Below are 25,189 nucleotides of genomic sequence, written 5' to 3' on the forward strand. Positions count from 1 at the left end.
GATTTTTCGAAGTGTGGTTGTATGAGGTACTCATCCATAGTCAATACCTACAATAGATGGCGGTCGACATGCCTCCAGTTTGGAGAAACAGACAGGAGTACCAGTCACCACTAAAAGTCACACACTAATGCTTCATCCAAACTAATATGTTTTAAATGATCTCCATCCAGATGAGTGTTTTAGGGCCGTTTCAGAATTAATCTCCGTTTATACTACCACGCCTTAAAACGCATGACCATTCACATACACTGGGCATGCACATGCTGGTGTAAACAGGAAGCAGCGCTGGACACGAGAATTAATGCAAAGTGCTCAAATAAAAGCTTTCCTCCTGCGCATGTAGGCAGTAGTAGCATTATAAAATGCCGAATTTAACTGCACAACAGCTGCTAGCAGAGACAACAAGGTCCCCGCAACCCTGGAGTTTTAAAACTGAAATGGGCTCAGCAGCATTTTAGGGGCTCGAAAACGCCGGAGAAGTGTGGATGCTAGGCCTAAACGTAGCAAAACGTATCCGTTTTAAAATGAAAACGTATCTGTGTGGATGTAGCCTAACACAAATTAACCGATCAAAGCAGCAGTAGACCAGCAACTCTCGTGTTCTACGATGTAAGCTTATTGTTTTTGTCAGTGGAGTCTGGTGGCTTTGAAGAGAGCATAACGGCTTCAGTTCCTCGTCAGAAAGGGCTGTCTGACGGCGAGGTAAAGTGGTGAAAATATTCTCAATATAACATACACTTAAACTGATAATGATTTTTTTTTTTTAGATGTCTAAAATCTGTTTTGCTGCTGCCCCCGTCCACAGCAGTACATTGCTTTGCTCTCGTGCTGGTTTTTCTGTCTGTTTCTCCAAACTCCATCTACTGTAGGTAATACACTGACTATGGAGAAGTACCTCATACAACCACACTTCAAAACACCCAAATTATCCTTTTAAGTGCTGTGATTTGACGGGTCTGTCATTCAGATCCTGTCTTTACACAGTGACCTAGAGGCAGTTCTTGGACTGATCAGGGATCAGATGTTATATGTCTCTGCCATTGTTGACAGTTATGACTGTATTCGTAGGGACCAATGAGCGTCACATGCTTCAGAGTGCAGAGCTGCTTCACAGGGCTCGAGAGTAAAAACTCAGGGGGGTTGTAAATGTCATCTGTGTATATTTAAAGGGGTAATGAAAAGGGGCTTTCTGGCACACTCAGAAACACTTTCTCTGTGTGTCTCAGAGTGTAACCTGGTGGAAGGAGAGGACCATGTGGAGGTGAACGGAGAGATATTCCAGAAGCCTTTTGTTGAGAAGCCGGTCTGCGCTGAGGACCACAATGTCTACATCTACTACCCAACCTCTGCTGGTGGAGGCAGCCAGCGGCTCTTCAGAAAGGTCATTGCTTTGGCCTCATGTTTTTTCAGTCTGTAAATCCAACACTGCTTCAGTTGAGAAATTGGTGGCAAGATGGGATGAAACATCCTAAAAGTGTCCCGTCAACGCAGGTTACTGTTGCCATGATAACCAATTGAAACAACCACTATATTAATACTTAATTGTTTATATTGTAGCTAAAACAGCCGGCCACCATCAGTTACTCTTGCACAGTTACAGTGACACAACTTTGACTTGTTCTGGCTCTGATCTGAATTTAGTTTTTAGACTCAAGACGTTGTTAGACGCCCAGATCTGGTCCTGACATTTTTAATTTACACCTTCCTTTTATCTCTTTAGTCATAACAGCAACTGTTAATCAGCTGAACAGACTTAAACACTCCAGGCAGTAACCTGCACCACTTAATAGGTTCTCTTGTTATGGTACATTCAAGAGTCTATTACTCTGCCAGAGAAAGAGCTATTAACATAAATCAGGCATGCTGTTGTCAAACATGGAGCTGCAGCCTTTAATTCAGATTGTGATGGATGTTATAGAGACTGTTAATAAAAACATCTGTGCCCGACGGCAGAGTTTTCAGACTGACAACATTTTCTCTCTCTCTGTGTGTTTTGTGTAGATCGGGAGCCGGAGCAGCGTGTACTCACCAGAGACCAGCGTGAGGAAGACGGGCTCTTACATCTATGAAGAGTTCATGCCAACAGATGGCACCGATGTTAAGGTAGAATATGGACTGAGTATTGATTAATATTATGAAAGGAAACCACTGATTCTGGAAGTAAAAGCCCCATTCATTTTCCCCATTGGATCGGCATGAAAATCTGCCGTTTGAATCATCAGAGATTATCAAAAGACTGTTGAAGGCACAAGCCTGTTTACATAAACACTTAGGGGGAGAAGTTAACTAATGGTGCCTTCAATAGAAACTCGTGAGCTCGCGTTTTCAACACGGGAAGTCGTGTATATGCTTGGCGCTCAAGTGGTTAAGTCGTGAGAACACATCGCTGCTTAGCAACAGCAATATTAGCGTTACTGTCGGCGTCTGGAAGCTACAGAGGCTAACAATTTAGCAAGTGGGTAACATAATGCAAGAAATGCAAAGGTATAATGGGAATATCAACATTTTCCTCAGACATATGATAAAATTGCGAAGAAAAACAATATACGACTAAAATTACAAGATATAAACGTATTATGCACTCTCCAGAAATGATGATTACAACATTTGACCGCTTCTTCTTTTTAATGGCAAATTACACCAGACGGAGTATAACTACCTACATTTAACCGTGATTGTCGCCTTCTATAATATCTGCCGGCTTGTTTTCTAACTTGACAATTGTATTCAAATAGGGCTGTCAATCAATTAAAATATTTAATCGCGATTAATCACAAATTAATCACAAATTTATCACGCATTTTTATCTGTTAAAAATGTACCTTAAAGAGAGTCTTCACTCGACTTTTTGAATGTTATGAGTACACCATCCGGGTACTCATGGTGCACAGCATTGTGCCATACTTTTCAGTGTGAACGCCCTTATGCACTCAAAACAGCAAGTGTAAGTATGGAAGAACGCAAATTGAGACACGGTATCTGATTTGCGCCTCAGATGGGCGTCTTTTTCTTGGCAACGCCGCCCAAAGCTCATGAGTATGGTAGAAACAAGCTTATGGAAAAAAAAATATTTCTCAGAATGGAAGTTGAAATAATGAATCAAGTTGCCGTAACATAAATAAGATAAATAAATAATTACAGAATGGGGGAAAAACAGCAACTCCTCACACTTCACTGCTCTATTATGGTCATTTTTCTGTTTTGGGAAAAGAATATTGTCAGTGAAACTTATAAAATCAATGTTTACATTCGAGAATGATTGAGAGGATGTCTGGTGGCTTTTAATGTGTCCTCAGGTGTACACTGTGGGGCCGGACTATGCTCATGCTGAGGCTCGGAAGTCCCCGGCTCTGGACGGAAAGGTGGAGAGAGACAGCGAGGGGAAGGAGGTCCGCTACCCCGTCATGCTCTCAGCCATGGAGAAGCTGGTGGCCCGTAAGGTCTGCCTAGCATTCAAGGTAAGCTAAGGCATTGGTTTGTCCCACTTTACTCTTTCCTTCATTGTGTTGTCGCATTGCTGATGTCGAACTGTGTCCTCCTCTCGTCTCCCTGCAGCAAACAGTGTGTGGCTTCGATCTTCTCCGAGCCAACGGACACTCCTATGTGTGTGACGTCAATGGTTTCAGTTTTGTGAAGAACTCAATGAAGTACTACGACGACTGTGCCAAGATCCTCGGGTACCGTGTTTATTTGTTGTCATTCTATTTTCTCCTGAGCTCACTTCGGTTCATTTTTCAGTTCAGATCTGCTGATTGAATTTGTGTGTCTCCATGGCTCTTCAGGAACATCGTGATGCGTGAGCTGGCTCCTCAGTTTCAGATTCCTTGGTCCATCCCCACTGAGGCAGAGGACATCCCCATTGTTCCCACGACTTCAGGAACCATGTGAGTCAGAACAGCAGTCAGACCAGTTTAGCAACAGGCAGTTTGTTCGGTGTGCTTCAAATTAATTTTGGTGGTTCCTTAAAGGAATAGTTTGGATCTAATTTACCAGACTACCAGACTAACCAGACACACTCTTTGTGTATTGTTCTTGCTAATTGCACCCATCTTATTTGCCTTTTGCGGACCAACACTTTGCACAGTTTAGGAAGGAACTGCATAACCTATTTGTAAATGTCGTATACAGTTGTATATTTTTGTACAGATTGATGGAAGAAAAGTCAATTAATGTGATTTTACTGTTGATAACTCACTCTTCTTCTTCTTCTTCTTCTTCTTCTTCTTCTTCTTCTTCTTCTTCTTCTTCTTCTTCTTCTTCTTCTTCTTCTTCTTCAGGATGGAGCTCCGCTGTGTCATCGCTGTCATCCGACATGGAGACCGAACGCCCAAACAGAAGATGAAGATGGAAGTTCGCAACCCCATGTAGGTTATCTCTGTGATTATTTTCCTTTTTTACTGCAGGCAGATTAAACACTTTTGATTAATTGGAAGTTTGTCTTTGATTCTTTCAGGTTCTTTGATCTTTTTGAAAAATATGGAGGATACAAAACAGGGAAATTAAAGCTGAAGAAGCCAAAACAACTGCAGGTAACAATAAGTCAGACGTGGTTAAGTAGGTTTGACCTTGTAATGCTTTACTCACAGATCTCCCAGCCTGTGTGTGATTAACTTTGTGAGTGAGATCTCTGACCGCTTGTTTACTCTGAACCTCAACAGGAGGTGCTGGACATCACGCGGCAGTTATTAGCAGAACTGGGACAGCACAACGACTGTGAGATAGAAGAGAAGAAGTCCAAACTGGAGCAGCTGAAGACTGTTCTGGAAATGTGAGTGAAGTGAACTGGGTCACTTTATTAACCACTAGACCTCGATCTCATGTTCATTAAATTCATTTCTAGGTCATTTCAGCAAATTGTTTTGAACCATGATAGACTGCAAAAACAAATCACATTTCTTTAATCCATACTGGTTGTTTAGTGAAGGTTTGAAACTGTGCGAGCACACCAGTGTATGGTAAGTATACTGTAAAATTATAAGGTGAGTTGGTGTTAGTTTGGTAATATGCTCAGCTTCTTGTTGAATTTTCTAAAAGGTTTGGACAGAGTTTGTCTTTGGCTTCCTGCCGTGCTCATGACAAATGAGTTTTTAAAAGGTCACCATCTGCCAAACACGAGTCCAAGAGCCTTTGATGAGCTGCGGCTGTATGTCCTGTAAACAGCCTCTATTCAGAGAAATTACCTTTACCAGATTGTAACGGCACAACATGTGTCAAAATGAATTATCTGCACAGCTGTGTGTATGTATTCTTAAAAACACTAGTCTCTAGGCTCAGTTCAGTTCAGCTTTATCGTCCCACTAGGGGACATTGGGTTTGCAGCTGCAATAAGCCAGGCAGTCCACAACCACATCAATTATAAAAACTAAACCTAAACGATACAAATCCGACAATACAAAATCTTGTTAAAATAACTTCCCATCAGTTCTATTGTAAAGTGCAGAAGCAGAACAGATGATGAAAATGCAGCCGATTCCGAGACGAAACCTTCAAAAAGTGGAGTACAACAACACTGCCTGCAGTCACCCGGAAACACCGGCCCCATGCTAATAACTCAAACTAAAAAAATCATTGTACTTTGATAAGGGATTACAAGCATGTAACTGCACATCCTGGTCCTGTTTCTACTGAGTCAACACCACATTGTTAGCAGTCGTCATTATCATTACTAATGGCAAGCCCCTGTTTTGTTATCAGAGGTAGAAGAAGCTTCAGAAACAGCTTTAGATTTTTATGACTCAAGATGTGTTTTATTTTCTTGCCATTAAAGGTATGGACACTTCTCGGGGATCAACAGAAAAGTGCAACTAACCTACCTGCCCCATGGGCAGCCCAAAACCTCAAGTGAGGAAGAAGGTAAGAAGATTTTTTCCACCTCCTACTCAAAAGTTCAAGCTGGCTTAGAATACTGTAAGTAAGTATTAACCTCTGGATTCGTTTTTCAGACACTCGTAAGGAAGGTGCGTCTCTGCTGCTGGTGCTGAAGTGGGGAGGAGAGCTGACTCCTGCTGGCAGAGTTCAGGCTGAGGAGCTGGGAAGGGCTTTCCGCTGTATGTACCCCGGAGGTCAAGGTGAGACACTGCTGTGTTTTCCTGCTGAAAAAAACCCATCATGTAGTATTTAATTCATGTAGCTGTTATTGAAAAAAACCTTCACAACCACCTTCCAGGATCGTATCAGACAGTATTAATTTTGTCATGGAAGATATTTGAGATCAGTGTTGGTTAAAGAGGTGTTAAAAATAAACAACTAATATATTGAGAATGGTCTTAAGCACAGAAATCGTTACACATGCAAACTGCTCATTGCTGATGTTGTTACTACAATAAGAAGCCGTGGCCTCATATTTAAGAGACTTTAAATTGTTTATTGTGTCACCACACTGAGCAGCCTCTGATCAATGAGGTCAGAACGAGTGACGAGGAGAGGGACATGAAACGTGGGTACAAAGTACCATTTTACATATAAAACATAAAAGATCCACATAAACAAATATTGTAATGGCTTCCTATCACATAGAGTCTATATAAACACCTTCAGTATGTTAAAGCATTAATCTAATGCGTAAAATTTGATATTTACTATGCTATTAATCGCTGTCGGGACTGAAGAAGACGGATCTATGCTTCCCTGGTTCAAACACAGTAGAGGTTTACGAAAGAAGAGATCACAACTCAGACTAACTTTTAAACCAGCAGGGTCCTTGTCTGTGTCACTGATGTTGTTATTGGTATTGTGTTTTTGTAGGAGACTATGCTGGATTTCCAGGCTGTGGATTACTACGGTTACACAGCACCTACAGACACGACCTGAAGATATATGCGTCTGATGAAGGCAGGGTGCAGATGACGGCCGCAGCTTTCGCAAAGGTGTGTACTATTCTAGTGTTCTATCTTTCCTGTTGCTCTATATCATCGTTGATACAGACAAAAAGAATTCAACCTGTGGCAAGTTGAAACCTTTGAACTTTGTTATAACCACCAATAAGCGGTTATATACATTACAGGCAGTAAACAGCTGTGTGAGAATGAATAGGAAATACTGTGTAGTTAAAACAAGCTGGAATCAACATCATGGTTAAATAGAAAGAAAACGGCTCCACCTGCAGAATCTCTAATGACATTAACAGAGGAAAGAAAGTGTTCTGAAAAGGAAAGCAACCTTCTCTGAGCTAGTAATGTTTGCCTTTCAGAGATTAACAGCTTCTTTACGCCTCACCCACACTGGGAACGTCAAGAGTGCGTGGCGGCTGCGTTACCTGTTGTTTTTTATTTCGGCGTCCGTGTTAACAGGTTAGAGCAGCCACACTGCCCGCGTGAGACGCATGTGTCTCAAAGATACAGTTTGAGGTCTCGCCTATTTTTGATGCAAGCCACAACATGCGAACAACAAACAGCGAAAGTGGTTTATTGACTGTATATTAACATCATACCCTGAAGCGTTTTTTTTCTGTGGACAGAATTCCTTCATTTGTTAATATGAGGCTTTATTCTGAAATATGTGCCGGACAGTGTTGTAGAACATGCAGTGACTTGCACGGATCCATGAATAAATAAAGTACAGGGTTTTAATTGTGGATTATTACTATTATTTACAAATTACCACACGTTTCTTAACCTTTCTCTGTCTAAAATAAATATAAATGACATTTATGATGAAATGAAATGGCCATTATGAAAGGCTAACTCTATGTAGAAAGAAAGGGCTGACAGCAGCAGCAGAAACGCAGCTGAAAAGCAGCTGGTGTGAACACCTAATGCGTCAATTACGCAGCCGTCACGCGACGCAGCCCCACATGCTCCTGATGTTCCCAGTGTGGATGAAGCGTTAGATGAGAAAGGACTGCTGAGTGATGTCTAGTACTTACAGCTGCTGATTTGTAATAACTGTGAAACAAAAATGTGTTTTATGTAGTGTATAAATAACCGTCAATGTCAACAAGATCACAACAACAGCTCATGCTAGTTGTCATCTGTGAGATATCAAAGTATTGGTCACACTGTTGACAGATTATCTAATTATCACTTTGCATCAAAGAAAAAAACAAATCACTGATTACCACTTCATTGTGTTCGTTGTGTTCCTTGTGTGTGTGTGAGCAGGGTTTGCTGGCTCTGGAGGGTGAGCTGACACCCATCCTGGTGCAGATGGTGAAGAGCGCCAACATGAACGGGCTGCTGGACAACGACAGCGACTCGCTGAGCAGCTGCCAGCACCGCGTCAAGGCCCGACTCCACGAGATCCTGCAGAAGGACCGAGACTTCGCTGACGAGGACTTCGACAGGGTGAGTAGATAACTGTGTTGAACTCTCTAAACTTTTGTCTGCTCTGTGAGGGCCTGAGGAGAGAAGCGGGAAAACAACATTGAGAAACACTGTTGAAAATCTATAGATTTGTGTGCACAGTGGTTTTTACTCAGGAAACATGTGAGGTCTTGCGTCATCACCGTTTATGTGGCTGGTTTTAGAGTTTGGCTGCAGCATTTTGCATTTCAGCATTGGCTTCACTTCTCAGACCCGGAGGTTGCTCACTGGGTAGAAGAGAGAGACAGCTTCACGGCGGTGCTGCGAATGAGAGAAAAACTGTTATTTTCTGATTTTTTTCATGGCGGTTATGTTCTAAAGCACAAATAGATAACCATCAAACACTCAACAGATGATTTACTGTTGAATGTTTGACAGATGCTCTTAGTTTTATTTAGAGTAAACAGGCGGACACACTGAACTGCAGGCTGCAGAGTGTGTTTACCGTTGTGACCACCATCAGCCCTCGTCTCATGTCATGTTGCTTTGTCAAATGTCAGCGGACTAATTTGCCTAATCTTCATAGGACTTTAGACCGTGGTGGAAACACAGACAACAGTGGGGTGAAGGAACCTTTTAGTTCCGTGAAAAGTAGTTCCCGGTTCTAAACTTTCCAGGAACTTCTTGGTGGAAACACGGCTCAAAGATCAGTCTGTAGTTCATGGAGAAGTGAAAATTTGACCTTGGACACGGCAACACACAAGACGGCTGTTTATGCGACAAATTTTTGGGATAGCCAGTTTTGAACCAGAGCCTGATAAATGATTAAACGTGTAAAATCCCCAGCAGTTGAGCTGCTCGCAGGCTCAAGTGCTGTTTTGTAGTTATACTTAGATGTTTGTACATGTTTGTGTGCATGTTCAAAACTCTTTCCACTACAACTACTCCTCCCAAAACTGTATCTTTAAATAGTAATGCATTCTCACTTGTCTACTTTACCTACAAATTAAAGTAGAACGGCAAATGTTTCCCACAGTAATTGTTAGACTGAGAGGATGATGTGTAGAGACGGGGAGTTACCTTATAACCTGAGTGCTTAATTGTCTGTGGCCATATCTCCTTTGATCATTTGGAGGATTACTAAACTGCTATAATGAAAGCAGAAAGGATTTTATTTCTTTAGCTAACTGTTTACAGATTAATTATATTTCTTCATTATGCTCGGTTAAATCAAACGACAAAGGTTTAGCAGCCGTTTGGGCTTTTGAGGTCTTTGTAATGTGAAAAGCAGTCAGAATTCATTTGTTCTGTGTAATTGGCTTTTTAATGAAAGTGCTCTTTTCTTTGTGTGTGTGACAGCTGGCCCCGACCTCGAGTGTCTCTTTGGTGAATTCAATGAAGATAGTCGAGAACCCAGTGGCCACGTGTGACCAGGTCTACGCCCTCATTCAGAGCCTCACCTCCCAGATCCGCAAAAGGATGGAGGACCCCAAGTCAGCTGGTGAGCAAAAATCCTCCATCAGCTTCAAGATTTTTACGTTCAACACACCGCATTTGAATTGCAATGAGACAGTTAGATGACCCAAAATTAAGAAAACATTTTCTCACTTACTGCTTGTGATATACAGTCATGCAGAAAATGTTGTTTTAATGTACAGAGGTTTTAAGATTTTAGTTTTTTGTCTCTACCTACGTACACCTAAACAGATGAGCGTGTTTCATTTGTGGCCCTCAAAGTTTTGAAAAGTGACATTTAAAAAAAGTCTTTACAGAATCAATGTCATGATGCTCTACAACACTTTTTACTGGAACTTATTTCTGTCAAAATCAAGTTTGATTTATTTAGTTGAGATGCACCAATTGCAATTTTCTTGACCGATTCTTATTTCCGATTTTTTAAAAGTCTGTCCAGCCGATTCCAATTTCCTTTCTTTGTATGAGCATGATCTGTAAATAGTATTTACATACAATAGTATACACATTAGTACATAGTATAGTACAACAGTATTTACATATCAGAGAAAATATTATTCTATACTGAGTATGTAGGCCTATTCTAGAGAGTCAACTACTTATTATCTGTCTAAAACTATATATTTAGTTATCTATTTATTTATTTATACAAAACTATTTATGAATCAGTACTTATTTACAAGAATGTATAGGTATGTGTATTATATGAACTCCCAGCATCCTCCTGCCTTTCCCACACCTACTGACCTAGAGACCTCGCGCTGTTGGTAGAAGAGCCGGTCACTACGATTACTCTGAGCAGCATGAATGGGAATGAATTACAATATAATATATTTGAATATATTTCTCGCTTTTTCCCTGATGGTCTGAATAAGTCGCCAGATTTGTCGCTAGTTGATTTTTAGAAATGTAGTCGCTTAGAGGGTCTGTGTGTGGCTGTGACATTTGTTGGTTACTGTCTGTGCCGCTGTGGTGTGCGTCGCAGCGCATGCGTGTAACCTTGACCGGCACAGACCGGTCGATCGATCGGTGCATCTCTATTTATCAGTACTACACGGCATGGTATGTAAAATAATCTTCTCTCTCTCACCAGACCTGCAGCTGTACCACAGTGAGACACTGGAGCTGATGCTGCAGCGCTGGTCCAAACTAGAGAGAGACTTCCGCATGAAGAACGGCCGCTACGACATCAGTAAAATACCGGACATTTACGACTGCGTGAAGTATGATGTCATCCACAACGCTACGCTGGGCCTGGAGGACACGCTGGAGCTGTTCAGACTGTCTCGAGCTCTGGCCGATATCGTCATCCCTCAGGTGAGAGAGACGAGGAAGAGGAGGAGGAAGGAGGGAGTTCAGGGGTGGAGAGGAGACGGGGGTTACATCTGGTCTACTGCAAAGAAACATCTTTAAGGACTGTTTCAGTTTGTTTTGTTTCAAGATGAGCTTAGATTTATAAATTAACTTGCTTTAATTCTGCACAAAACTTTAAGGGAATTGTATTTATTGACTTCTTTCTATCAAAGCTGGTTTGTTACAAAATCCTTCACATTTAAAAGGCAAAAAAAAAACAAGACACACATGAAAATGTAGTGACCGTAATGAAGCAGAAATGAAAGAAAATTAAATGAATATTAATTTACAATTAAAAGCCAGGACTTTTTGACACAATTGAGATGTTCTCTTATACCTGAAAATAAAGTGTTGAGACCAATGAACTGTGTTGATATACTGTGAAACAATGAATTAACACCCACAAGTTATCAGAGGTATTACCACTTCATCTGTATTTTTAGCACATTTATCTGTGTTTTTTTTGCAGGAATATGGCATAAATAGAGTGGAGAAATTGGACATAGCATACGCCCACTGCCTCCCGCTGGTCAGAAAGATCCAGCTTGACCTGCAGAGGACGCACGAGGACGAGTCTGTCAACAAACTGCACCCTCTGTGAGTAAATTTAGTCCAATACAAGGCTGTTTAGATGGGAAGACGTGATGCAAAGTGTCTGGACGGATTGTTGAGAATATTTTTGGAGCATCAGTGGTGTCTTGTTTGCAGGTACTCTCGTGGAGTGATGTCTCCCGGGCGCCATGTCAGGACACGGTTATATTTCACCAGCGAGAGTCACGTTCACTCCCTGCTCAGCATTTTCCGCTATGGAGGCTTGCTCGATGTAAGCGATCGAACATCCATTCTACAGAACATTTAGTGTTTCTCAGATGGAGGTTAAAAGTGGAAACTGAGGTTTTCTGTGTGTGTGTGTTTGCGACAGGAGGAGAATGACCAGCAGTGGAAGCGTGCCATGGATTACCTCAGTGCTGTCTCTGAACTCAACTACATGACTCAGATTGTCATCATGTTGTATGAGGACAACAATAAGGTAGCCTATTTTGTTGGTTTGTCTATTTATTTTTGTTATATACAGCCACCTCAGCACATGGCATCATCACGGAAGCCTTCGTCTGTGTATATATTTGTGTACGTTTTTTAAAAATAGTTTTTCAAGTAGAATCTTGACCCCCTTGTAAAAGACGGCACTTGTTCTCTTTGTCTAAATTAAAGGTTGAATTGACAAGATTAGATTAGATAATGAATGAAACGTAAAGACAGAATAAGTGGGATTTGTCTGTTGCGGTTTTGTAAACACAACATTCAGAATGTAACAATTGAAAGTACATTTTATATCCTCATATTGGAGGTAGTAACGAAACATTTCAGAACAATATCTCAACAACATCTCCGTTGTTTGCCCCTAAAGGACCTCACCTCTGAGGAACGCTTCCACGTAGAGCTTCACTTCAGCCCCGGTGTCAAAGGCGTCGAAGAGGAGGAGAACGCACCAACCGGCTTCGGATTCAGGCCCGCTTCTGCAGAGGTAGCACGGCAGGTAGAATCCCATACCAGCTCTTTCTCCATGTCTTTTATTCTGCAGATAGCAGCATATGTATTCCCTCTTTATTTTCTCTCTGCTCATTCAGAACGGGCAGAAACAGACCGACCCCGGCAGCCTGGAGGACCTCACGCGAGATGAGACCGACCGCGCCGTGCCGCTGTCTGAGCCAATCACCATTCAGAGGAGGTCTCCGCTAATACGCAACCATAAGACTGGATCCATGGAGGTGATGCAGACTAATCCACCCAGTAGTAGGAAGAAGCAGACTCATTATTACACCAGAATCTAGGGCTGTACCGAAGAGTTCGAAGCTTCATTCATAACGTTGACATTCAAATTCTAAATCAACACTCAAATTTTTTATGCATGTGTAGTCATTGTGTTTAAAGCTGGTATTTCTGTACGGTTAAAGATCAGGCTTCACTGATATTATTGGTATTAATATATATATAATTATAATTCTGTAAACTATCAGCCAGCAGTGGAGACTGGTGCAAGATATCCCATACAGTCACGCTGCGTTGTTACCGCTGTCTGACGGTGGTGTGTTTGTGTGTTTTTTCCACCAGGTTCTGTCCGAGACATCGTCCTCCAAAGTAGGCAGTTATCGCCTCTTCTCGTTGTGCTCACGTCAATCCCCCGAGATGAAACAAAGTGGATTAGGTAAGTGTCCTAATGCACCGTTTCCACGGCAACCGTGTGTATATGGATGACATGTGGAATGGCTCCAAGTGATGGAGACGGGTGTGACAGGTTTGTGATATGATGACTTTTGATCTGGGAGGATGTTATCATCACTAATGGAGATAATACTCTGAGGGCTGTTTTCACTGTGTGTGTTTGTGTGTGGGGGGGAAAGCATGAAAGCAGCATTTCTCCAGATGGAGATATAAATGTGTTTGTTTATGCATTTGCTTGCTTTTGAAGAAAATTAGTCTCCAAATACAAGGCACTGACTAATGATAAAATGGTGGCTAAATTTCATGCCTAGTTTTGGGATCTAAATCAAGTCTTCAAAAAACATTTTACATTGGACAATACTCCAGTTTTATAACAGTAATTCAGAATTCAAAGTTAGTACCATGGTCCCGTTTCCAGGACTGAGATGATCGTCCACCTGTAATAACATAACACGTTGCATGGAGAATCTCTATCTGAATTCTGTTTTGATTCGACACTGCGGTTAATCTTTGTCTGGAAGATTTCACACAATACTGTGTCGCTAGCCTGTTGTGCTCTTTACTTCTCATACTAAAGGGACAATAGGACTGTAAATGTTATCCTTAAGAAATAACATTACAGATGTTTTCACTGGTCTCAACGTACAGTACAGCTGTTTTGCATCAATTGTGAGTTTGTTTTCTGCTGCATTCATGTGAACTAAATGTGGTGAAAATCATCAAATGTGTGTACCAGTGGCATGTTCAGATACTCAACTGAGGCGTTAAAGTGTCACAGTGTCATATTTATGCAGCTTCATACAGATTAACATTTCACTGCCTCCTCTTTTCACCGCAGTAAACCTCTCAGATTATTCCCACCTTCAACATAATCCCTAGAGAATGACTCTACAGGCTGTCAAAAGAAAAATCCACCCCAAAGTTGCATTTCTGTGTCAATTTTGATGTTAGTCTTTCTTATGACTGTCTTATCAATGGGATGTGTGTTGTGGTGCAGTCTCTCTCAGCTGTCTAAAACATCAGAGATACACATCACGTTTCGGCGTCAGTCCCTCAGAATTAAAGAACAACCACTTTTTGGAGTCGCCGTTTTGCGCTTGTTGTTAAACAGTCATACAGGGAGACATTTTTCAGAGGCAAGTCACCAAGCCTGATCTAATTCTGTTGCTTTTGCCTGTATTTCCTCTTTCTGTGCTACTCTTTTGCACTCTCTGTTTGGACATACTAATGTCAAAAAGCATTCTGGGAAATGCAGGAAATCAATAATTGAAGAGAAAGAGGGAAAGTGGATTAATAGGCCTGTCACGATAACTACTTTAGTTGGCCGATATTGTTCCAGAAATAATTGCACTGATATAATGATGATGATATATCTATAATATGATAATATAATAATAAAGTACCCCCTTTCAAAGAGCAACGGGCAATATCGAGGTCAGCAAAAATGATCGAGGTCATGTCTTGTATATGGACATGGATATATCGTACGATAAGTCCATGTCCGTATATCGTACGATAAGTCCATGTCCGTATATCGTACGATAAGTCCATGTCCGTATATCGTACGATATGTCCGTATATCGTACGATAAGTCCATGTCCGTATATCGTACGATAAGTCCATGTCCGTATCGTACGATAAGTCCATGTCCGTATATCGTACGATAAGTCCATGTCCATATATCGTACGATAAGTCCATGTCGGTAAATCGTACGATAAGTCCATGTCGGTAAATCGTACGATAAGTCCATGTCCGTATATCGTACGATAAGTCCATGTCCGTATATCGTACGATAAGTCCATGTCCGTATATCGTACGATAAGTCCATGTCCGTATATCGTACGATAAGTCCATGTCCGTATATCGTACGATAAGTCCATGTCCATATATCGTACGATAAGTCCATGTCCGTATCGTACGATAAGTCCATGTCCGTATATCGTACGATAAGTCCATGTCCGTATATCGTACGATAAGTCCATGTCCATATATCGTACGATAAGTCCATGTCCATATATCGTACGATAAGTCCATGTCCGTATATCGTACGATAAGTCGATAATGCAAAAATCATCGAGGTCATGTCCATATATCGCACACTAAGTCGATAACAGAAAAATGATGGAGGTCATGTCTGTTTTTCGTACGAGAAGTCGATAACAACATTATCGTGACAGGCCTAGCACTTCATTTCAAAATCGATCAATTAATGCATTGAATGTGTCACAAGTTGATAAGAACAACTGTGAAAGTATTCCAATGGTGGATTTTTACTTTTTTGCCCCATTAATTGCCTGACGTTAAAAACTCCAGCCTCTTGTGAGGAGCACCGATATGTTGGTACGAGATGCATGGTCTACTGTCGGTCCTTGTCTGTCTCTTTCTCTGTTTTTCTCTCTCTTTTTCCCTCTCTCTCTCTCTGTCTCTCTCTAGATAGTTGTTTGAGTAACAGCATGATATGTAGTGGTGACTAATCCCCCCCCCCCGCCCCAACCCGCAGGCTCTCAGTGCGCCGGGCTCTTCAGCACCACTGTCCTAGGTGGGTCCTCTAGCGCCCCTAACCTGCAGGACTACGCACGCGCACATCGCAAAAAATTCTCCACCGGCAGTCTGTCCTACAAAGACGGTACGTGTTTGAGACCGTGCTCCTTCACAAACCTGCACAGGGCAACAGCAGATCAGTGACTCACACATTTCCTTCTTAGTCCTAACATCGTTAAGTTTGACATCCTGAGCGATGCTCTGTGGGGAAATATATACTGTAGAGAGGTTTAGTACGAACACATATTGATTATAGTAGTTAGAGAATGAGCAAACATATTTGGACTGGAGGAATATGTGCTCTGAGAGAATTAAGAAGGAATAAACATCATGTATGCCCATACATGTATTTTATAGTTTTTTAGACTCCATATTCATTCTAGCCACCAAAACCACTGGATTTTTTCCATCTTCTTTTTTTCCTCCACACCACTTTGACTAAAATTGGTGTATTTTCTTTTTAGCAAGTTTGTCTACATGCTGCCTCTGGCCCAGTTTAGACGATGTGTATTATTAATATGTGTGAAGACCACGACAGGAAAATGTGGCAACAAGTTTTACAGAGAATAGCACATGTAACAACGGCGTCATCAAATTCAGTATCCAGATGTGTTTAGGTATTGTTAATGTGCGCTTGGTTTGTGGGAGTCAGGTTCATTTCTAGCTGAGTTACATAGACTTTTGTTCTTAAGTCAGCGTTGAGTGTTTTGAGAGTTTGTTAGTTTGAGATTTTAGTGATATTATTTCCATATGGAACAGCATACAATAAGATTTTATTTTTTATTTTTAGAGCTACTGCATGTATAAAGCAACTGTTCATCAGTACGTGTCCTCTTTCTCAGAATCATGATCTTCCCATGTTTTTTTTTTGCATGGTCCATGGCTGCACTGACTTCCTGTTACAGTGGTTTAGTTTATTATTAGTTTATTTAGGAACCCCATTAGCTGACGCCATGACGCCAGCTAGTCTTCCTGGGGTCCGACGCAGAAACCACAAACAGTTGTATACATTCAAACATCTCATTCAAAAATCACTGTACTCACATTACCTTATATAAAAAATTATGCCAGCAAATTCCATGCAGTGAGGTATACATATTTCAAACCTTAAGACACCAAATACAAACAAAAAAAAACAAATATCAGCAATCCAGAAAAATCAGTAACTGTTCGTTCATGCACTTAATTGCATTAGATACTCTTATAATACTATAGTATAATAGCTCCGTAAATAACAGTGGATTTGAGGAGATTTGTTCTCCTATAGGCAGGGTCTGAAATTGACGTGAGCCGCTGAGTGCAAAATATATAAATTATATTAGCACTCAGGGTCTGAAATGATCACTCGCCACCCGCTAAATGCGGGTAAATTGTTGGCAGTGGCGGATAAAATCATCAGGCCATCCGTCACTTTGGCAGACAGGGAAAACGCTAGAGATGGGAACAGAGAACCGGTTCTCGTTGGTTCCTAGTTGTTGTCCAAGATTTTTTTTAATCAAAGCAAATATTTAAATAATCATAATCATTTGAATTGTGTGTTTTTATGCAAATAACCACTATAGTTGACAATAGCTATTAAGTACAGCACAGTACACTACTGTGTACAGTAACCTCCCTGCCCCGAAAAATAGGGCTCCCCCAGAAGCTATGGTGTTATTCGAACAATCTAATTTACCATATATATATTATATTGATTATTGTATATATTGAATGACATCAGATGTAAAATGTTATTCCTTCATTTAGCGCAGAGATTTAAAAAGTGGTAGACAAGTGACAGGAAGTGAAAAAAGTTCATTTCAGACCTTGCCTATAGGAGATAGGTGCAATATCCAAACATACATCTGTATCACAACCAGTTAAAATGACTAGTAGCCAAACAGCTGGAGACGTTTTGATATCACTGCTGGCTGCTGACATAAGATCCTCATCCCTGATACTTCCAAGAGAAACATGATAATCTGATGTATTCTGACTCAGTAGCAGAAGTCATACAGCAACTTCACATCTCATCATCCACTCTTCATTTCTTCTGAATGTGTCGGCCCTCTGCTGATGGAGTTAGAGAGCTGGGGCTGTAAGTAACTGTGCACAAATATTATTCAAACAACTATTTGAATAATATTCTATGTGAAAAGGACAGTCAATATTAAATCCAAGGGGCTGAGTGATGCGACATGGCCACCATACTTGGCCCTGATTGTGTAGCTGTTGTCTGTTGTCATGTCGTCCAGTAGATGTCACTGTGGCATCACACACCTGACATACCGTCATCCTCCTGGTCGCCTCACATGTAGACTCGCTGTTGGTCTTTTGTCATCCATCTTGTTCCACCTCCTTTTTCAAGAACCAAAGGAATTATTGTAGTCTTGATGCAGTCGAGTACGCACACATTGTGCTGATTCAGTGCATGCAACCTCCGCTCTGTCATTTTGTTTTTACATGTGTTTTGATGCTGAAGCATCTTGATCAGGTTCACCAGTTGATATTTTTCATTGTTGTCTCCAAACATGACAGAGAGGCTGAACGGCATTCAACTGGGATTGTTGTTTGACTTGTCGTGGTTAGACGTCAAGCAGGGTTAATGTTAGGGCTGAATATTGAGCTTGTTTATCGAAGTTTTCTAGTTCTTGGTGCGTACTCTCTTCACCTCCTCAGTTAAAACATTTCATCTCATTCATCATCGGAAGATGTTCCATCCATGTGTTGCCCCCACAGCCGACATCTTCAAAACATCAAATATCTTCAACAGTAACTTCAGTCAGGTCTTCTTCACAAACTGGAACAGGTAGTTCTGATTCTTAATTATAATATCTTCAGGTGCTGGTTGATCTTTCTCACTATGGCGTCCACATTAGAGAAGAACAGGGAAATGATAAAAAAAAAAAAAAACATGATTTATACAAGTTACTGTGGCTCAAAGTAACACTAGTGATTTTTTTTATTTTTTTTATTTCCTCAGAGTTGTTGTCTATGCCGGCAGTAAAACGATTTTCTGTGTCGTTTGCAAAGTATCCGACTAATGGTACGTCTGCTTCTTTCAAGTATTTTTCCACTTCACCTCCCTTTGTCTTGCATGTCTTCAAACTTGTTTTTCTGACCTTGGGTTGTTGTCTTTTTTTCACATGGCCCTCCAGCATTCCAAGTTTCCATTATTTTTTTCTAATGATTTCATTTTAAAAAACATTTTGTTTACCCATTATGCTTTGGACTTTTTCTAACACTACCTGACATTCTCTTTCTAACCAGGGTTCCCACTGGTCATTGAATATGTAAAATATCAATAAATTAGGAGACAGGGAATGTCAGTGAATGTTTACAAAGGCCTCATGGTAGTGTAGCAGAAAATATAGTACCTTAAAAACACCGGATATCAGCAGGGAATCATTTCCCATTTACAGTATTTCACCACATTTTACTCTATTTATTCTCTTCTTACGGCCTTTGCACACCAGGGGTGTTTATTTTTTATGTGATTAATTTGCACGTCAATATATTTTTTTAGGGATGCACCGATACCACTTTTTTTCAGACCGAGTACAAGTACCGACATTTGGGTACTCGCCGATACCGAGTACCGATACGAGTACTTCTCTGTGCCAAAAGACCTCGTTAACAGCCAGCTGGAGGGTGTGAACGACACACGGCAGGCTGGGGAGTCCCTCATATGAGGCGGAGCGCCGCGACCGGCTCTAGGTCGGCTTGGAAAGGCTCGGGGCGAAGGTGCTTCCCTGGGCCGTGGGCCGAGGCCTGGGCGGACTGTCCTTAGTGCGCCCCAACCGCGTTGTGCCCCCAGGGCGGGGCTCGGCACACTTAAAAGGCGCCAGGGGTCTGAAACCGGACCAAGGAGTCTAACGCACGCGCGAGTCAGAGGGTGCAAGCCAAACCCTGTGGCGCAATGAAAGTGAGGGCCGCGCACGGTGGCCGAGGTGGAATCCCGGCCCCGCAGGGTCGGGCGCACCCCGGCCCGGGGAGGTGGAGCGTGAGCGCGTGCGAAAGTGGTATCGGTGCCGTTGTATCGGAGCCGTTTTGCGAGTACGAGTACATGAGCACAGTATCGGACCCGATACCTGATGCTGGTATCGGTGCATCCCTATATTTTTTTCAAACTGTTGTTTTTGTTACTTCTAACACAGAACACAAATATTACGCAGCGGAAAAACAAGGTTGATATTTCTGAGCTTTCGCACCGCAAATAAAGGCATCATCCAATCACGTTGTGCGGAACGGACATATTCAATACGTACACTATAGGGAATGTGACGTATACATTTCTGATGATGAATGGTTGACAGATGAGACGAATAGACCGGTGACAGACAATAACAGTCTTCCGTAGCTCCGTACGCCACCCTCCTAAGATGGATGTGCCTCCCAGAATGCTCCTTGATTCCCATTCCCCTTAGTGTACAACAACACGGTGGCTCCGTAGTTCGAATCAAGACGGTAAACTTTATTACTCCTTTCAACCTTCACAAATTCAGCGCAGACCAGATCCATTCCTTCCGTTCTTTCCTTCCTTTCACAATAAAAGCCCTAAACATATACAGTACACTGTGTGGCTGTTTGCCAGAGGAAAATTTACTCTGAGCATTTTGCCAAAAGGAAACTCAATAAAACAGCTTACAGTAGTTTAGACTTTACCTCAGACAGACGCTGCTCTGGGTCAATAGGATCCCTTTAGTTGGTGCCCTGCCTGCGTAAAGTGTTGCAACTGTCGCAAATTTGCATCGCTGCCAGTATGAATAGTTTTGATAGTTTGATAGTATGCCACATTTTCATTTCATTTATTCGTCACGTCCTCCAGTGTGTAAAGGCCTTTAGACTTGACTTCTAACCGATGGATGATTAACAAAAGACCATTCTAACAAAACAAATCATTAGGTTATAGCAAAGTGTTACTTACCTCTTGTGCCGGTTAACCGCAGTCAACATTTTCACAGACATTCACTGCAAAACCCACATTGGAGATTTTCCATTGCGATGCATTTTAGAAATATAATTTAGTGTCTGCCAGTTTCCTAATTTCCAACTGAGCCCAGTTTAAATCAGAGACTAAGTACTGGTCTATTTCCCTTTTGTGTAGGATGACACCGACCTGGATCAATAACTGCGTTTACATGAACTTAAGTAAGCGGCTTACTGTCGGCGTTCTGCAGTATTTTGGTTCCTATAAAGGACTAGAGAAATCCGATTTTCCCGGCTAGATTTCTCCAGGAGAAAGTCAATTTCTTGGCCATGTACAATATACAAATAATGTCGTCATACAAGTGTCCAACAGCAGCAGCTACTTGGATGTAAGATAACATGCCCTGTTTTGCAGATAACATGGAGAATGAACCAAAACAGCACAACAGATATTTACGAAATGTTTCTTTAATGCAGCACAATGTGAAGGAAAAAAGGAAGTCGCAAATCTAGTCTGACTTCATTTTAGTTGATTGTCTCCCAGTGCTTCATTACTGCTGTTTACATTGTGAATAGTGGGCTCACTGCTCCTTATATAACAGACACTAAATAGTGAGCAGTAAATTGAGATTTTGGACACTTTCTAATCATCATCATTTTGTGTCATCGCTGCCAGCTGTAGAGTCGCACAACAGTAATTTTAATAAAATGTCGGACAGTAAATATAGTGCATAGTGCTGCATATAGTGCTGGAGGAGAGTTAGGTCAGTACTGGACTCATTTATCTGGACTTAGTGTCTCCTTGTCTACACAAAATATCTAGCAGAGTAATGATTTCTGGCACAACTTCCAAAGTGCACGGAGAAGGAAAATATTCTGTAGAGGTCAAAACTCCAGCAACACTTTCAGTATAAAGAACAATTTTATCGTGAGACCAACGTGTTTCGGTTTGCTGGCGTTTTTCTGTTTCAAGTCATGATAGATATTTTTTTTTGCAACAGGGCCTGTTGAAAAATCATTCCTGAAGGTCAATAACAGCCCTGGTTTATTAAAGGGCTACTTCAATTTAGTGTCACACTTCAATAAAGTTTGGGGACTTGCAAGAGACAAAGAAGGTTGAGAGGTGAAGCAGCAGAAGCCGAGGTTTCCTGACTTTTAGTCTCGAGCTCCAAAATCACTGGATCCTTCCAGTCTTACAACGCAACACAGGCTTTCTGTTGACAATGAGTCTCCACACAGAGATACCACCGTTCGTCCTGAGCCACAGGAGACATTATACAACTACACAGTAGTACTCCCTATACGACAGCGTATTAGGGCCAAGATATGTATTATTATGGAGCCGGGGAAGGGAGTTAATATTCAGAGAAAATACTCAGATTTTCCGTGATTAAATCTGTAAATCTTCAAGAACAAAATGACAAATTTACGAGAAAAGAACTTAAATATTCTCTGCGATTTTTAAGTAATAAATATGTGAGAGTCTGAGCTTTTCCTCAGAATATTACCCCTCTCTTCCAGCTCCGTAATTATTATTTTTTTTTTACCTTTAATGGCCCTAATACGCCATCCTGTGACTAGTAAACTGACTTTCAAACATCAATTATACTCATAAATAACGAGTGAACCCTGACGGTCTCTTTTGGGACCTGTAACAGCAACCAGACCCATCATTCCTTTTTCAAAGTTTCATCCCTCTTCACTGTTTTCATGTTTTAAAAAAGCAGCATAACAAAGCAAAGAGCCTTATGGATGGAACGTAGTACTGAGCCGAGGGTGGGAACCCTGTTTAACATCCTGCATACAATTTGTAAATTGATCACCATTACCCAATAATTCAGTTTTTTTTAGACGTGTGTGAACGTGTGTGAACGTGTGTGAACGTGTGTGAACGTGTGAACGTGTGTGAACGTGTGTGCACTTGTGTGCATGTGTATACAGTAAATACACACCTGTTATCATCATTGTAGAGGATGTGAATTGAGCTCATTGTTAAACGCCACCAGCAGCACATGAATGTTTAACCCTTCCTCTGACCTTCATGGCTCTCAGTCAATGCTAACTCATGTGGATTAAAGGGTGAATATGTTCAATCACAGCCGACTGAACCGGGATCATCTCTTATTGGCAACGAACAGAGGAAGGGTTAAAAGCATTGTTCATCCCACCCCCTCATGTCTGTTCTTAAAGAAACATCGGTCAGTTTTGTTTTGATCCATAAGCACACACATGTTTTTCAATGTTTTCAGTGCACAGATGTGGTTGTTCGGTGTGTTCAAGACGTGAAAAAGGGGCAAATATATTAATTATTAATGATGGGGCTGTACCGAATGTCTTGTTTTTACATTGAAAGCTTCTATTCAGGTTTTCAAATGAAGCTTTGAATGTCTGTTGTCATATTTTATGACATCATCACCCTAAAAAAACAATAAAAAAATCCTCAAACAAAATCCTCAATTTGAATAAAGTGATTCATCGGATTAAATCAACCTTCTTTAATGAATATAACTCGTCAGTGTCTATCTGTGTGTGGCCAAGTGGGAGAGCAAACAGCAGTGAAAATGTTGTTCTTGAAAGGCTAAACGCCAACAAATATGGATTGAAGCAGCATGTTGACTTTTGGATTTTACAACCAGCGTTGGAAATTAACTTTTTTGTCTACCTGCCACTGTGGCTGGTGGATTCCAAATTTTACAAGGCACTCAATTGACTTGGTTAATGCTAATTTCCAACCCTGTTTACAACACTCTGGAGTTATTGGAAATGTTTGGATGACACGAGTCGGAAACAAGCCTACGCAGCCACCACTGGATAATCTAATTCTACAAACAGTATAATATTAATAATATTAGTTTAGCTTGATCTTTATCTGAAACTGAGCACAAATACAGGGTTTAAAGAGAATGAATGTCAACGTTATGAATGAAGCTTTGAACTATTCGGTACAGCCCTAATTAATGATAAAAAGTGTAATTACAATGTTTATGGCTACAGCTGAATGTCTCCACTTTGCTATATCTATTGATTTTTAGATCATTTCTTGAGTACATTTCTCGGTGAGACAGAAGGGAAGCATCTACTGAGATATTAATGTTGTTGTTGTTGAAAAGAGGACTGGTTTAAATGGATTTAATAGGAAAGTTTTGGTCAGTCTGGATTTTGTAAATGTTCTCATATCTCTGCTTTTGGATTGAATAGCCTAGTTGGATTGCTTTGTGAAGATTTTTTTGTCGTTTAACTGGTCTGACTGGCAAAAATGTTCATCCACAAGTGTTTCGTGGAGAGTTTCTGTGACTCATCAACCAGAGCTGTAAAGTGTGAGCACGACTCCCTACTAAATGAACCCTTCCTGTTAAGATGATTCCATGCAAATACATTCAGTATAACTTCCACACACAATATTAGTATGCTTTTCTCTTACATATATTGTTCACCACAGGAACACAAGATGACACATCCACCATAGCTCCACCTGTGTGGTGCCCTGCAAAAGGTACGACGGCGACGCAGTTTCGTGTTGGCACCAAATGTCCAGCTGCAGCTTTGTGTAAACGGCGTGATAAGATGACATCAGTCGTCATAACTGTTGGTTGATGTGTGGACACAAGTTTTACCTGCACTTGTAAAAAGCTTGTTCGTCTGGGGAGGTGGCTGCGAGACTGTCGTTAATTTTGGGCTTCCTGTAAATGTCTTGTGTCACTCTTGCTCCTTTTGTGGATTCTCATTAATTAATTGGATTACTTTTTAAATTAAAAATGGAGATACCGCAGAGGAGCAACATGATGGTTTTATTTTTTTGCTTGTTCCAAGCTTCGCTGAAGTGCTGGGTGATTTTTTTTTTTGATCGCAGAAAGTTGCTTGAGACAGTTTGCTGCTTCTTCTGATCTGGCGGTCATGATGAGCTGTTGGCTGCGTCTTGCGTTTCCAGCACCACCTTCATGCACACACACACTCCTACCTCCTATCTCCTCTCTCTGTTTCCCTTCCTCTTCCTCCTCGCTTATATCCTATCGTTTCGTGTCTTTTGTACTGCCCCTCCTCCTCCTCCTGCTGCTCTGTCCTTCCTCGCTCTCCCTCTTCTTCCTCAGAGCCCCTGGAGGAGCACCGTGTGGCCCAGTTGTTGAGGCATTTCTCCAGCGACCTCAGCCTGGGCCGCCACCTCTCTCTGGACGGGGCGCTGGCCCACCACCTCCACCAGTGCTCCTACCACCTCCGCCTCTTCCGAAACTGGCTCATCTCCGGCCAAGACCCCCTAGAGTACCTCCACGGTCAGCCCCTGGCCCCCGCCCTCCATACCCCCAGCCTCACGCCCCCGTTCAACCACTGCTCACGGTTTAGTTGGGACTGTGCTTGTTCTGTGGTTGACTCTCATGCTTTGCCTCTTGATGTTTCTGCATGCTTGCCTGTTTCTGTGGTTATGCAGATTGCAAGCTGGCGTGGTGTGAGCTGT

General features: G+C 41.5%; 1 protein-coding gene and 1 long non-coding RNA gene across 10 annotated transcripts in view; one reads left to right on the forward strand and one right to left on the reverse strand.

Annotated features, from left to right (window-relative positions):
- ppip5k1a (diphosphoinositol pentakisphosphate kinase 1a) overlaps nt 1-25,189 on the forward strand; it is a 45,157-nt gene that overhangs the window by 12,879 nt on the left and 7,089 nt on the right. Inside the window, exons 6-29 of one of the 9 annotated variants that reach the window (XM_074658815.1) lie at nt 1,227-1,381; nt 2,002-2,103; nt 3,297-3,458; nt 3,556-3,677; nt 3,783-3,884; nt 4,278-4,364; nt 4,454-4,529; nt 4,659-4,768; nt 5,768-5,853; nt 5,943-6,068; nt 6,745-6,866; nt 8,100-8,282; nt 9,600-9,741; nt 10,807-11,030; nt 11,536-11,663; nt 11,775-11,889; nt 11,989-12,096; nt 12,475-12,603; nt 12,695-12,835; nt 13,179-13,272; nt 15,791-15,916; nt 18,794-18,856; nt 24,179-24,232; nt 24,828-25,007. In XM_074658815.1, coding sequence (XP_074514916.1) covers nt 1,227-1,381; nt 2,002-2,103; nt 3,297-3,458; nt 3,556-3,677; nt 3,783-3,884; nt 4,278-4,364; nt 4,454-4,529; nt 4,659-4,768; nt 5,768-5,853; nt 5,943-6,068; nt 6,745-6,866; nt 8,100-8,282; nt 9,600-9,741; nt 10,807-11,030; nt 11,536-11,663; nt 11,775-11,889; nt 11,989-12,096; nt 12,475-12,603; nt 12,695-12,835; nt 13,179-13,272; nt 15,791-15,916; nt 18,794-18,856; nt 24,179-24,232; nt 24,828-25,007 — 2,937 coding nt within the window. The remainder of the gene's footprint in view (nt 1-1,226; nt 1,382-2,001; nt 2,104-3,296; nt 3,459-3,555; nt 3,678-3,782; nt 3,885-4,277; nt 4,365-4,453; nt 4,530-4,658; nt 4,769-5,767; nt 5,854-5,942; nt 6,069-6,744; nt 6,867-8,099; nt 8,283-9,599; nt 9,742-10,806; nt 11,031-11,535; nt 11,664-11,774; nt 11,890-11,988; nt 12,097-12,474; nt 12,604-12,694; nt 12,836-13,178; nt 13,273-15,790; nt 15,917-18,793; nt 18,857-24,178; nt 24,233-24,827; nt 25,008-25,189) is intronic. The other 8 variants (XM_074658823.1, XM_074658831.1, XM_074658838.1 and 5 more) reach the window with 8 other exon arrangements.
- On the reverse strand, nt 8,203-8,791 carry LOC141782475 (uncharacterized). Its single transcript, XR_012597124.1, has 3 exons — nt 8,746-8,791; nt 8,444-8,561; nt 8,203-8,335 (listed from the first exon to the last, which is right to left on the reverse strand). It is a non-coding gene; the product is annotated as an uncharacterized LOC141782475 (long non-coding RNA).

This window comes from Sebastes fasciatus, chromosome 2, assembly GCF_043250625.1.
Source record: "Sebastes fasciatus isolate fSebFas1 chromosome 2, fSebFas1.pri, whole genome shotgun sequence".
Lineage (NCBI taxonomy): Eukaryota > Metazoa > Chordata > Actinopteri > Perciformes > Sebastidae > Sebastes > Sebastes fasciatus.